The following is a 13,380-nucleotide window of genomic DNA, read 5'->3' on the forward strand; positions in this document are numbered from 1 at the left end:
GTGGCTGTTAGCCTCTGCTCCACGCTGCTCCTCAGGATCACAACGTGAGCGTCTCCTCTGTGAGGACGGGGGCACTCAGCCGCTGTCTCTCATAGCCTACCTTATCTTCTGCAGCAGCCATTCTTTCCTTTAGATGACGCTGAAGACGCTCGTCAGATTCGGAAAGGAGCTTGTCAATAGTGCTGGACAGATGTTGATTAGTCTCTTCCTTCAGTTTTTCTCTCTGCCTTACCTGAAAGAGAAGACGCAGGCTTCAAGCCAAAGTGCGAACACCGGCTCAGGCGTGCGAATGACCAGCGGTGTGACCCACACGCACGCCATCCTCGGCTGCCCCTTCCCACGGCACTCTTTGGCGTGCTTGTGCGTCACTGCCAGCACCGACCTAGCGGGGCACACAAACGCAGGAACCTGCTTCCCAGGGGTCATCACTTAGCAGGTCCCTTTGTTTCTGGGAAACAAAACACGCATGGGCCCTCACGAATGTCCTCATTGTTAGCTCTCAGATGGGCTCAGGAGGCAGATGTACATGCAGGAAAGAGCATATTCTCAAGGGGATCAGCTGATCTACACACGGGAGGAGGCATATTCCGGGGCGGAAACCCAAGCTCAGATCTGGCCTCAGGGGGAAAGAAATGAATCCATTGACAAAACCCAAAGATAAAAAAAAAATCCCCTTTGGGAAAGATTCAGTGTTTTTCGTGAAATTCACACATCTCCTGAACGTTTTGTAATGGAAACTTGTATTTACCTCAAGTAATTTCCGAACGGAACCGCCAAGTTCACGGGTCTGTGTTTTATAGAACTCTCATCAATCGTATGGTTTAAAAACTTGTTCCTACCGCATATCCTGAATTAACCCAAAACAGAAGCGGCGAGGACAGGCCGGCAGGATTCAGGGGCTCCTGCCGGGCGGAGGGCCGTGGGGTACGGAGTACACATGTGCCCTGCAGTCGGGGGGCCCAGGGAGGAGGAAGAGCCCACAGGACACACCCGCAGGCTAGGCAATGGACAGTCCCTCCAGGCTCGGGCTTCCTCACCTCCAAGCCACACCTGCTGGCACCTCTTTCCTTGGGAGCAGGCAACAGAAAGCACGACCACCACACCTCACACGCAGCAACGGCCGTCACTCGGAAAAGACCCTGGCCACCCCACAAGAAGGGATCAGCACCCAAGTATTTTTCAAGCAAAGCAGCTTAAAAGTGTCCTTGGAATTGTCTCAGTTATAATAGAATCCTTATCTCAACACCTGTCCCTCCAAACTACCATACAGTCCTAAAGGCAATGAAGTGCTTCTCTAAGTAGGTGAGGTGGAATTCTCGGCCCAAGAGGCTAGCGTCTGGTTGTGCTCGCTTGTGTGCATGTGTCATGGCGGGCTGGGGTCGGCCAACGCGAGCCGTCAGGCTGGCATCAGAAGCTTCACTCCGCGGAAACTCATGTTTTATTCTCTGACCCTGAGGGCCAAGCACACGAGTGTCTGGTGTAAGTTAAGGGTGAGTGTTTTGAGTTTTCTGGTGAAAACAAAACCCGATGGCCTTGGATGGACGTCCCAAGTTGGGGAGGCGGCTGCCTGCTCTGTCTCCTGGGTGTTTCATGTTGACGTCCGACCAGCTCCCACAGGGAAAAATCTCAGGGGATTCAAGGGACACGGGCCTCCCTTTCGTCAAGGCTCGATGACGCTATTCCTCTTCTTAGGAACATCTACCCCGACCTGTGCCTTTACATCTCAAGTAGAAATTCAGGATGTGGGGACCAAGGTCAGGCCCGTGACCTGATTTCAGGACCTCGGTGTCATGTCCTAAGGAAGGAGACCCCTCCTCTAGGCTGCCCTACCCCAGGCCAGTACCTCCGCTTTGGCCAAGGGACACCCACGAGGTCCCGCGTCAACCGTGAGTAGCTGCTAACGAGCTGGTGGGCACAGTGGGCTGTGCGGGTGCCTCCACCCCTAGGCGGCACTGCCTACGGGGCCCCAGCGTCCAGAGAACATTGTCCACAGGCTAGCAGTGTTCACTAGCATCCAACTCGCACAAGAGTGCACTGTACCCCTGATGGGATCGAGAAGGGGCCTGGCGTCCACGTGGGGAGAAGTGGGAAACAAGGGACCACTCCCTACCCCCACACCCCCAGCCTGCGCCTCATCCTCAACCACCGCCAGGTGCGCGGCTGCTCCGCCCGGACACGTACCCGCTGCAGTTCTTGGTTCTTTTCCTCCAGCTGGGCCTCCATCTGGCGCAGCCTTTCCTCGATGTTGCCACCCCTCTGCTCGGCCTGCGGGCGACAGCAGGGTCAGAAGAGCTGGCTGCCCCACCACACACGCTGTGCCTACGCACGACATGCTGTGAGCGGCCTTCTGCCTGCTCACAGTCCCTACAGGCCTCATGCGTGCCAGTGGGAAGCAGTGGGCTTCCATGCTGGTGACCGGGGGTAGGCAATGGTCTCGTCCCCACCCCGGGTCCCGGATCCTTGGACGGTGCCTCGTCCCCCGGGAGACACCCCTGGCCACTCAGCACGGACAGGAGGAAGCAGCAAGCGGAAAGAGCAAACAGGCGTGCTGCCTTCCTAAGCTGGGAAGTTACTTCCAACAATTTAGCTTCCTCAGCAGCACACTGTCCAAAGACAAAGGGTCGGGCTACACGGCTGACCAGGGACAGGAGAGAGGACAGGTGAGAAAAGAAATGGAGACTTGACATGCAGATCACAAAGGAGGAGAGGCTCTGTTGGAGCCTGGGCCTGTGGGCGCCCAATGCCGCCTGCCCGACTTGATGGCAGCCTTGAGGGTCATTATCCCGTGACGAAACCACCCCCCTTCCCACTGGGACCCTCACTGCACTGGAACCGGTGACACAGAAGCACCGACAGGCTCCCTGCTACAGGTTCCCTCAGCCCAGGTTCCGGAAGGATGGACTGGCTGCCCAGTCATGGGCTCCCTCGTCCTGTGTGCATCACTCGATCCCAGCACCGCCCACATCATGTCTGGAAACTACCTCTTCAACTGCTGCCTTCCTCTGTGGGTGGTGAGGGCTGTGAGAACTGGGAGGGCAGGGACTGTGTCTGGCACGTTCCTCGACTCTATTTGTGGAACCTCCGAGTGAATTCCTTAAAGATTTATTTCTTACAGGGGTGTCTGGGTGGCTCGGTCAGTCGGGTTCTGACTCTTGGCTTCAGCTCAGGTCATGAACTCAAGGTTTGGGGCTTCGAGCCTTGTGTCAGGCTCTGTGCTGATAGCATGGAGCCTACTTGGCATTCTATCTCCTTCTTTCTGCCCCTCTCCTGCTCATGTATGTGCCCAGGCTCGCGCTCTCTCTCTCTCTCTCTGTCTCAAAATAAATGAACATTTAAGAATTTTTTAAATAAAAAAACGATTGTGTTTGAAAGAGGATAGGATTTTCTCATTTCTCGGAAAAATTCTATGCTTTTTTTGTTTTTGTTTTTTTTTTTTTCCTTCGGTAAGCTCTACACCCAATGGGGAGCTCAGACTCATGACCCTGAGATCAAGAGTCCCAAGCTCCACTGACTGAGCCGGCCAGGCACCCCTGTCCTTCTCTTGCCCAAGGCTACTATCTTGAGCTTTGAGTCGCTGACTTAACTCTGAAAAGCAGTGAGTCTTAGATGCAGCCAACGGCAAACTGCACACGTCGGACAAAACCGGAGGGAACAAAACTGGGGATGATGCCTGCCGTTTGAAAAGCATTCCAATGTCAGACAAAGAAGCACCGAAAACAGATCTCAGCTGGTTCGCGGACTTTGGCACGCCGACGTTACCGGTGAGAAATGAGATACAAGAACGGACCGCCATGAAGTTGACATTCCCACCATGGGACCCAGAAGGAAACGGGGGCCCCACCTTGCAGAGGGTGGCCACCCTCTGGGCCGGCTCGGCTTCCACCTCGGGCAGCGACTTGGCCTTCCTCGGGGTCTGCTGCAGCTTCCGCTCCGCCACCTCCAGGCGCTCTTGCAACTGGCGGTTTTGATCCGCAGTCTAGGAAATGAAGGCAAAGCATCAAAGTGTAGCAAGTCTTCTCTCCGTTTCCATTTTTAATAAAGTGAAACAAAATCTAAATGCAGAGATCTACTGTTAGTTCTGACTGAAGCCAACAGTTTGGTAGGTGCTTCAGAGTAAACCTTTCCTTTCTGCGAGGAGTCACCCACTGCCTTGGTCCTCCGTTCGCTACGCAAAACATGTCTTGCCAAACTCTTTGCTCTTCTTCACTATCTTCAAAGAAGTCTTTCCAAAGACAAAGTTCCCACACATTAAAGAAAACCCATCTTCTGGAGGAGCTTGCTCGCTCTTCCTGACCAGTTAAGGAGAGAAGGGTTCGGTCCTAACCCTTCGTAAACATATTTATACTGGGGTCCGAGGGCTCGCTACATAGGACATTCTGAGGTGGGCACATCAGCCAGCACAGAGCTTCTGAGAGCATGCCTGATGCCAGTTGAGTTCTTTTTGGAAGTGTACCATTATTCAACAAAAACACTCTCCCTCTTGACCAAAAACGTGGAAAACTTCAACGTGGAAAACTTAGACACGAGATTTTTTGTTAAAGGACTTTTAGGGAAGCCGAGGTGGCTCAGTCAGTTAAGCGTCCACCTTCGGCTCAGGTCATGATCTCATAGCTCATGGGGTCAACCCTGCCTCGTGCTCTCTGCTGACAGCTCAGAGCCTGGAGCCTGCTTTGGATTCTGTGTCTCCCTCTCTCCCTCTCTTGCCCTCCACTGCTCATGCTCGCTCTCTCTCTCTCTCTCTCTCTCTCTCACTCTGGCTCCCTTTCTCAAAAATAAATAAGCATTAAAAATATATAAAGTCATTTTAAAAATCATGTATAAGGTGAGGTTTTTGCAAGGTTAACGTGTGTTCCCAGAGACTCCTTCCATCTTCTGTGTGCATATAGCTCTGTGTGTATATACAGACCACGTATCATGCTTGAAAACCCTCCAAACAGCATTCCTCCATGTCATTTTAATGGCTTCCTAGTATTTCACTTTGATTATCATTTTGGGTCGACTGACGCATTTGACAAACACACCAGACAAAGCTCACTCTGTTTCCAAGAAGCTGGATGTGGTTTTCCTGTTCAATGCCGGATGACCTGAGACAACCAAGGAAGAGACGTGCTGCTTCCCAAAACACAGGGTCTCACATCCTCACGCCAGACTGTGCTTCTGCACCTGCCATTCCCCCCGATCTCAGGTACTACCCAAAATGGCCAGCTGCCTACACATTCCCGGCCACTCCCTGATCCTTTGGAAACAGTGCTGACAGGCAACAGAGTAACGTGCATGTAAGACAAGACAAAGAAGGAATCAAGGAGGGGAGCCCCATAACATGCTTCCATAAAATTCGAAAGAATTAAACCCTGGACGTTGAAGTAACCCCGCTGGTCAACACAAGATTCTAAGATCCTAAAACCTTGCCATTGACACTTGGTCCTTAACTTGACTTGTAATTAATAAAAGTGGAATGAAGTCCAACGAAACCAACGACCTGTCGATGCAGAGAGTCCTTCTTTGCCATCTCGTTTTCAAGTTTCTCCTTGAGGTCGTGCAGAGAGGTGGCTTTGTGCTGTGCCCTGAGGCAGCGCTTCTCAAGGGTAGTGATCCTGTCTTGCATGTCTTCCTTCTGGGCCATGGCCTACAGCAGGTATTTCAGAGGGAAAACAGGGAACGAATTAGCGTACGACACATTAACACACTCCAGACACAAAACCCGGGCGAAATCCTCATTTTCCAAACAAACAGAAAAGTAGCATCCTCGGGGCACCTGGGTGGCTCAGCCGGTGTCGCTCTGTGAGTTGGCGCCCCGCGTCAGGCTCTGTGCCGACAGTGCGGAGGCTGCTCGGGATTCTGACCAGTTACCCAGGCTTATTCTTTCCCATGTGTTCAAAGACAAACGGATAAGAAAGTCTCCCGGAAGTCACAACCTCGGTTGCCTCCGGACACCGTTGAGCTTTCCACAGAACAGCGACTTGCCTCTGGAGGCACACACCATGAGACAACCATCCTTTTTCCCGGGGAAAAGGCGGATGAAATCTCATCCAATTACCACAAAGTTGAAGCAGCAGTGGTAACAAATGGAAGCCAAACTCCACCTTTCATATAACTGGAAGTCATCTTCTATAGCCTAACCCTGTAACAACATTGTATCCCATGGTATCTGACACTGCAAATGGAACCAGAACGTCCTGCCCTGCGTTTCTTGTCCAACACCCGAAAGATTCCTCTTCCAGCCCTCCGTGTTTCCTAAGCAATTTATGTCAGCAGTCTCAAGAGTGAAAGTGATGAGTCCTAAGAAAGGATTTTCTAAATTCTCTGCACATTGAACTCTGCTGAGGGGTCTCTCCCCACCTCTGCCAAACAACAACTTCACTGAACAGGTTCTATAATTTCTGCAAATACTTTTGTTTTAAATTCCGACCCGATCTCACCCACACTAAGGTACTAAACAGACTGCTCGTGCACTTACACCCTCGAGGGTCTGACAGGGTCTTCCCGAGGTGGCACTGCTGGGCTGGGGGTGGGGTGTGCGGGGACTGTCCGCAAAGGGCAGCTCACAGTGACAGGAGGAGGCACAGAGAAACCATCCTACCCTTACTAGTCCTCTGTGACAATGATCAGATTCCCATCGACGACCACACGTGCAGAAGCGGCCGCACTCCTCCATGACCTTACACCAGGACCAGCGGGCTACCCCTCGCTCACTCTGACCGTCACGACCAGGAGCACGGAACCCCTGGGAGGAGGGCAGGGCGGCAGAGGCGGCCGTGACGGCCCCTGGCAGAGCCGCCCCCGCAAGGTCGTGCCCCCGGAAACGCCCTGGCAGCACCACGCTGGTTCCTACGTGCCGAGTGTGTTCCCAAAATGGACCGAGAGCACGGCATGGGCCAAGCTCAGGTGGCCCACACGCCACACCCGAGGCCACTCCGCCGCCTGCCCGCCAGGCCTCGGCAGGGGAGAGCCCAGGGAGGACAGATTCCACCACGCAGATGGGGAGGCAGCCCGCCCAGGCCCCGGAGTCACGTCCCGTTCTGCTGCTACTTCTACCAAACTCCAAACGTTCAAAACCCGTGGGAGACGAAGGACACACTGGGCAAGGCCGAACCAAACACCCCACGTTTGGCTCGACGACGGCGTGGCCATTTCAACTGACACTCACTTCACGGACATCTCTTTGTAATATGGTGTTCATTGCTTCAGAAAGGATGAGGTCTTTCCTGGAGATGTCTAGGTCCTCTTCCAGCTTGGCCACGAGAGTGCACAGGGTAGCCAGGAGCTCTTTCATCTGGCTCTGCACCTTTGAAACTCAGAAAGGGAAGCAACATGTGAGGGCCCCCACTGCTAGTCTTCATACGTTGTTTTAAAAACAATGGATAAAAAGGAAACCCCCTCCAATCAAATCCTGGCGTGATGTCTGGAGCTGAACTCTGCGAGTGGCCCCTAATTCTTCTTCTACGAAACTACACCCCTCCAGTGCCACACGTAACTGCTCTCTCACCTGGAAACAAAGGGATTGAGTTGGTACACAGAGGTGTTTCATTAGTCCTTACTATACAGTTACCCTAAGATCCCCTTCGCCTCAAATGACATGACAGAATGCTGGTAAGGTTTTTCACGGATGCTCCTGTTCACAGACTTGCTTGTTAACCGCTTTCAATTTTACATTGGAGACAAATCTTCCCCCAAATAAATTACATTATGCAATTTGTACTAGCCAATCGATACACACAACATTTCCACCAACTACTGCTTTTTAACCATACAGACCTGTCTTCTTACAAGAATTCAAGAAGATGAAAAGGAAACCCCAGTCACACAAACACACAAAGTGTGCCTAGAACACACAGCATGTGCACAAATTGAGAACCGCCGTGGCTAGGCACACCGTTTCAGCCTCGGTTTTGTCCTTCTCCAATATGCAGTTGAGGACCTTGAGCACCTCCGCCTCACTGGACACGCCGGCCGGAGTCTTCGCCTGTCGCCGTATGACTGTTTTTTGAAGAGCTCTCTCGTGCCTGGAGACGAGGAACTCCAAATGTTCCAGCAGCAGCTGGCGGGAGAGGCAAAAGGAAAACCGTGTTTCAAGAACACCTTCAATTCCGGGCCTCAAGTTCACCAAATGCAAAACCAAGTCTGAATCCCTTCAATTCAGTTCCCAGGTAGGGAGCCGTCCCCGCCAATGTGTTAAAAGAGCCTTACTCCTCCTCACGGATCAAACAAGGTTTGAGAACAATAGGTCCCAGCCAACTCCACGGGGACATTGCGGACAAGGGGAGTGAATGGTGTCCCGTGTTTGAAGACACTGGCAGTGCGCCTACTGACCCTGGTGTTGTTTCTCTCCGCCTTCAGGTTGGCGATCTCCTCCTCTCTCTGCACGAGCTGCTCCCTGCAGGTGTGGAGCTCTGCAGCGAGAGCTGCACACTCCTGGGGTCGGAGAGGGGACAAAAGTGGAGAGACACAGGGGGTCTTTACCAGAGCACACCAGGCCTCCGTGGCCCTCCAGAGGCCCAGCACCCACCGCCCTCAAGTAGCATCACACACACCAGTCCCCTCCTCACCACCCACAGGAGTCCCGGGGATTTTCGGAGGGACCGACACTCAAGGGGACGGACATTTTCAGGTGCCTGGCAGGTCTAGGACTCAGGAACTCTGCTGACTCGGGAGCAAGCGGCCGAGAAGCCTCCTGCCCATCCGCAGCCTCTGGCCTCGTCTGCCAAGCAGGCTTGTGGAGCGGCAGTGGGGAAAGGCTGACGGTACTCAAAAGCTGCTGTCTTAGCCTGAACCCCTGGCTCAATCAGACTCAACCACACCCAATGGACTTTTCAAAAATGATGGTAGGACTCTTGACGAAAGGGCGAGTTTACGACTTCTTTCCTTAGTCAAGCAGGAAATATTATGGAGGAAGGGTTTCTGAGGAGAGTGATGCCAGGGCCCACCACCCCGCGTGGGGCTTCTCTCACGCCAATACTGAGCGCCCGCCCAGGACATGGCGTACAGGTGGGCTCCAAGGAGGTGGACGCACACTCTCCAGTCAGTCGAGCGCAGAGCCCGGTGCAGGGCTCAATCCCTGAACCATGACATCATGACCTGAGCTGAAACCAAGAGTCAGACGCTTAATGCCCTGAGACACCCAGGCGCCCCAGAGCTTTTGTCTCTGTAGGACAAACGAGGGGACAAACGTTCACTTAACAACTGACATTCCAAATAAGGAGAGTTGTTGATTTCAGCAATTCTGGAAAATCCAAGTACAAACTGGTGACATACTTCAATTTCTTTCATAAAGTAGCCCTTTCCAAATCAACGGGAATGTTACCACAGAACTGACCACGTTCCTTGCAATCTGACTTGACAAGGTGAACCCACAGAAGCCTATCTGATCCTTGATGTAGGACTGTGCAGGCCCGTTTCTATGTGGGGATTTTTGTTCCAATAAATGCATTGGAAACTCTTCTGGAGGTGTGTGACATTTGGAAAGACTGGCAGATGAGCTGAGCAGCTACGAAGTATCAAACCTAGTAAGTAAAAGGGAGGCCACGAGTGCATGAAATATACGCAGATACTAGGCTATTAGAGCATTTCCTCCCCGAAAACATACACAAACCTACTCTGACAAGATAAAACGTATCATTTTGCACACAGAAACTGACCGTACCTACATGGTGCCATTTGCAGTCAAGAGAAAGGCAAACAAATGTGGAGACGCAGGATTAAGTCCTAACCGCATAACACGAGCTGTAGCAGACGCTGTCCTCTGGGGGAAGTGTGCACCACCTCCTGTTGCTCTTGAGGTCCCCTCAGGTGTTGCACGAATCCACGAATCTGCTACTCAGCTCTTGGTAAGCACTTCCTTTCTCCAGTACATCAAGCACCACAGGAGAAGTGATTTCTCAGGGTTCCTGCGTCATTTTCACCGCGTTAAGGGCAATACCATGAACCTTAATTACAGCCTGGGACCCGTTCGAAGTGTGCCCAGGGATGCCGGACGTGCTCCCGCGATGCAGAGAAGACTCATGGTGTGACAAGAAAAGGCTGAATGGCCTGACATGTACTGAGGTCCACAGCTGCAGCTGCCAGCCGGCCAGCGTGAGGACCACGGAGGCACAAAGAAAGGGAAAGTCTCGAAGCTCTCTCCCTGCGGCGACCCCAGCACATGCAAAAACCTGGTGCTACTGGTGAGACATCTTTGTGTCTGGTGCGGAAGATGTGGCATCTCTGTGGATGTAGGACTGCTGTGAGACGGGCACACCTGCCGACGCAACTCAAACTGCAAGACAAGTGAAGACCTGACATCACGACGTAAGGCAGAAGGAAGGGAAGGATCGAAAACTGGCACATTTCAATGCAGGCACAGGATGGCTTGGTGATTTTAGAAAGGGGTTTGGCTTTGAAAATGGTCCAGACGCTAGGAGAAGCAGCTTCCACCACGAAGAAGAAGGACACAGTTTCCCAGACGCCCCAGAGAAGATTGCAGAGAAGCAGGAACTACCATCCACCGCATGTCAACCACTCCAACGCAAAAAGTGAAAACCCAAGAAAATCAGTTGAGGAGACCATGGCTGCCTGCACGGGTTTTTCATGCAGCAGGAGGTGCCCTGTCGGGGGGAAAATGCCACAAACGACATTTATTCACGAGAAAGACAAGTGAGCACCAAGATGTTGGGTAGGAAGGGGTGAAGCAGCTACCGAATGAGCGGCTACAGGTGGGGGTGTGAGCAGGGCGGCTGGCCCTGTGTAGGAAGCTCACCCCAGGGTCCTGAAGGCAACAAGTGCCAGTGGCCAGTGGTCTGGCTGCACAACCAGAGCCCTTGCCCTGGGGCAGTTCCATCCCGGCTCTGTCCGTCAACTCAGGAAGTACACTGAAAGCAAGGGACTGTCCTCCAAAGTTCTTCTGACATTGGACAATGTCCTGGCCACCCAGAACCCCACGGGTCACCACCAAACGTGTCTTGGCGGCTCACTCGCTCCGGAGCGCAGCGGGTCTAAGTGAGCCTGCGGACCAGGGGCCACGAGGACCTGTGAGGTTCATGACACAGGCACGTTACAAGAAGGACAGTCAATGCTACCAAAGAGAACCGCCACAGAGGGAACATTATGAAAGTCAGGAAGATGCCAAGGGACGTTACAAAAAACTCTGGGGAAACCGTCAAGCCCAACACAATCAAGAAATCCCTGCTAGAGATGACTGTCCATACGACGTGCGTGATTTCCAGGACCTATGACACAGCCAATCAGGAAACTCATGAATGACACTGTGCATATGGCAAAAAGAAAAAAAAAGAAAAAGAAAAAGAAAAAGAAAGAGAAAAAGAAAAAGAAAAAGAGTTGGGGGATGCAGGGATTCAAAATGCGTATCCTACAGAAGGTCACGAGCACAGAGAAAAGCCCAGAGGAGGTCACAGAAGAAGACAGCACAGAGAGGAGATCTGGTGAAGCAGACGGAGGGCGAGGAAGGCGGGACGGAAGTGTCATCGCTGGAAAGCACGCTGCCACCAGGAGTGATCCGGCAGAGTCTCGGCTCCTTTCCCACATGGACCCTTCCATGACAAGGGCGCTGGGACTAAAGCCAGCCAGCCGTCTATGGAAACACTGGCCAGGAACAGAAAGGCCCTTCTGGAAAGCTGCACAGACAGTGCCCGCCTCCACCCCCATACCGCCAGGCCCCAAGGCCCAAGACAGCCCCATCTAGCGGGTCCCCCCCACCCCATGCATGTCTGCATATCAGCACATTTGTGAGGACCCACCCCCACTTTCCAGACAGCAAATCCTCACCAAGGTGCTCAGTGAACCACTTCGCCTGCCATGCACACGTCTGTGCGTGAAAATCGAGGGAGCATGCAGCCAGGCCACCCGGGACGCATGTGTGTCACCACCACCTAAGCGTTCATCAGGAGGAACGTCGTGTGCGAGACTTGTGTGCACTTGGACAGCCTATCCTCACACGGGCATAAGGGCAGTAAGATCTGACATAAAGACAGGCAAGCTCCACGCCACAGGACCCACGGCCCAGCAGGGAGAGGGAAGAGCAGGAGAGAGGCAAAGCCATCTCCCTGGCTTCTGACCACCGGACCAGGGAGCAAGCTGCTCTGTTCCCAGGAGGAGGCACAGGTGGGGGGGGCAGGGTGGTGGCCCGTGTGGAACTCAAAGAGCCCACAGTCCGCCCAGATGGAGCTTCACTACGAGGTGCTTGGAAAGGCGTCCGGGAGACAGAGTGGCGTGCATGAAGGAGAACACAGGGCAGCCGAACCTCCCAAGGAAAACCGCCTCCCCGAGTCTGACCCACGCCGACCCATGGCACAAAACGGCCATCCTGCAGCCGCACTGTGCACACGTTCCCCCTATTCCACCGAACCACACACTCCCATGCCCTTCTATTGCTCTCCGTAAAACCGCATACGTCTCTGGGCGAGGTAACTGCAGCACATAGGGTTCAGCACCTAATACCGTGCCTGCCATGCACTCCAGAACAGGTGAATACTTTAGTGTACGCCCTGTACCCACACACGTAAAATTACACACGCTGCTTTTAAACATTACGCAGTTCTGTAAAGGATATAAAGACGCACACTGTCCTGTGCTTTATGTGATGGGTGATGTGAGGGGCTTGTACCTGTTGCCTAAAACACGAATCTTAGAGCTCAACCCACACATTAGAAGGAGCCACTCTACCCAATGACGTCTACACTGCATCCATTCTTGTCTCCTCCCCCAACCCACTATCCACACAGAACCAGCACCAGCTTTCAAAACATTCAAATCCATCATGCCAGTCCTTCCCCCTGAGGACACAACGACCCCAGGCCCTTATCGGAAAACCCAACTCCTTACGGGGTAGGTTCCGTCCCAACGCCAGCTGCCTGGTGCCTCACCTGGCTCCGCTTCCGCTTCCATCGCTCACAACAAAGCCAAGCTCCTCCTTGACCCCGGCCTTTGGCCTCGGAGTCAGACTGCTGGGAGAGTGCTCGGTCAGCCTCAGCTCCCGAGCGACCTCTCCGGAAAAGGCCTTTCCGGAACCACAGTGCGCAAGTCAGCGACATTTGCTCCTAACCCCTTCACTCGCCCAGATACACTCTTCTCAGATGTGCCTCCACCACCCTCTCCGAGGAGCACAGCAGCCAGAGCCTGGCGACCACAATGGTGCAGAGTCACAAAAGGGCTCAACAAGGGTGGGTGGTTGTGTCTCTGCAGATGATTCGGGTGCACCAACACAGAAGCCCTTTTTGTGGGGGCTACCCTGTACGCTTGAGGGGCATCCCCCCCCCCCCAGCCTGCTTCAGATTCTGGGTCTCCCTCTGTCTGCGCCTCCCCTGGCCACACACTCTGTCTCTCTAAATAGTAAATAAACATTACGAAAATTAGAATACAAACAACACTGATCAAACACTCCCAGAATAA

General features: G+C 53.2%; 2 protein-coding genes across 8 annotated transcripts in view; one reads left to right on the forward strand and one right to left on the reverse strand.

Moving 5' to 3' along the window:
- Positions 1-13,380, forward strand: part of LOC147575923 (liprin-alpha-1-like) — a 547,540-nt gene that overhangs the window by 430,990 nt on the left and 103,170 nt on the right. The window lies entirely within an intron of this gene.
- Positions 1-13,380, reverse strand: part of LOC147575926 (liprin-alpha-1-like) — a 360,673-nt gene that overhangs the window by 263,333 nt on the left and 83,960 nt on the right. For 6 of the 7 annotated variants that reach the window (XR_015241603.1, XM_086679725.1, XM_086679724.1 and 3 more), the window contains 5 exons: positions 7,928-8,038; positions 7,148-7,285; positions 5,480-5,626; positions 3,842-3,976; positions 2,182-2,265 (listed from right to left, as the gene is read on the reverse strand). Coding sequence is in view for 6 of the 7 variants with exons in the window: in XM_086679725.1 (XP_086535851.1) it covers positions 2,182-2,265; positions 3,842-3,976; positions 5,480-5,626; positions 7,148-7,285; positions 7,928-8,038 (615 nt within the window). In the remaining variant the exon portion in view is untranslated. Of the gene's footprint in view, positions 1-2,181; positions 2,266-3,841; positions 3,977-5,479; positions 5,627-7,147; positions 7,286-7,927; positions 8,039-8,310; positions 8,413-12,854; positions 13,060-13,380 lie in introns of those variants that run through there. The other variant, XM_086679728.1, reaches the window with a different exon arrangement.

Source organism: Puma concolor, chromosome D2, assembly GCF_028749965.1.
Source record: "Puma concolor isolate L17-30 chromosome D2, mPumCon1.1.hap2, whole genome shotgun sequence".
Taxonomy (NCBI): Eukaryota; Metazoa; Chordata; class Mammalia; order Carnivora; family Felidae; genus Puma; species Puma concolor.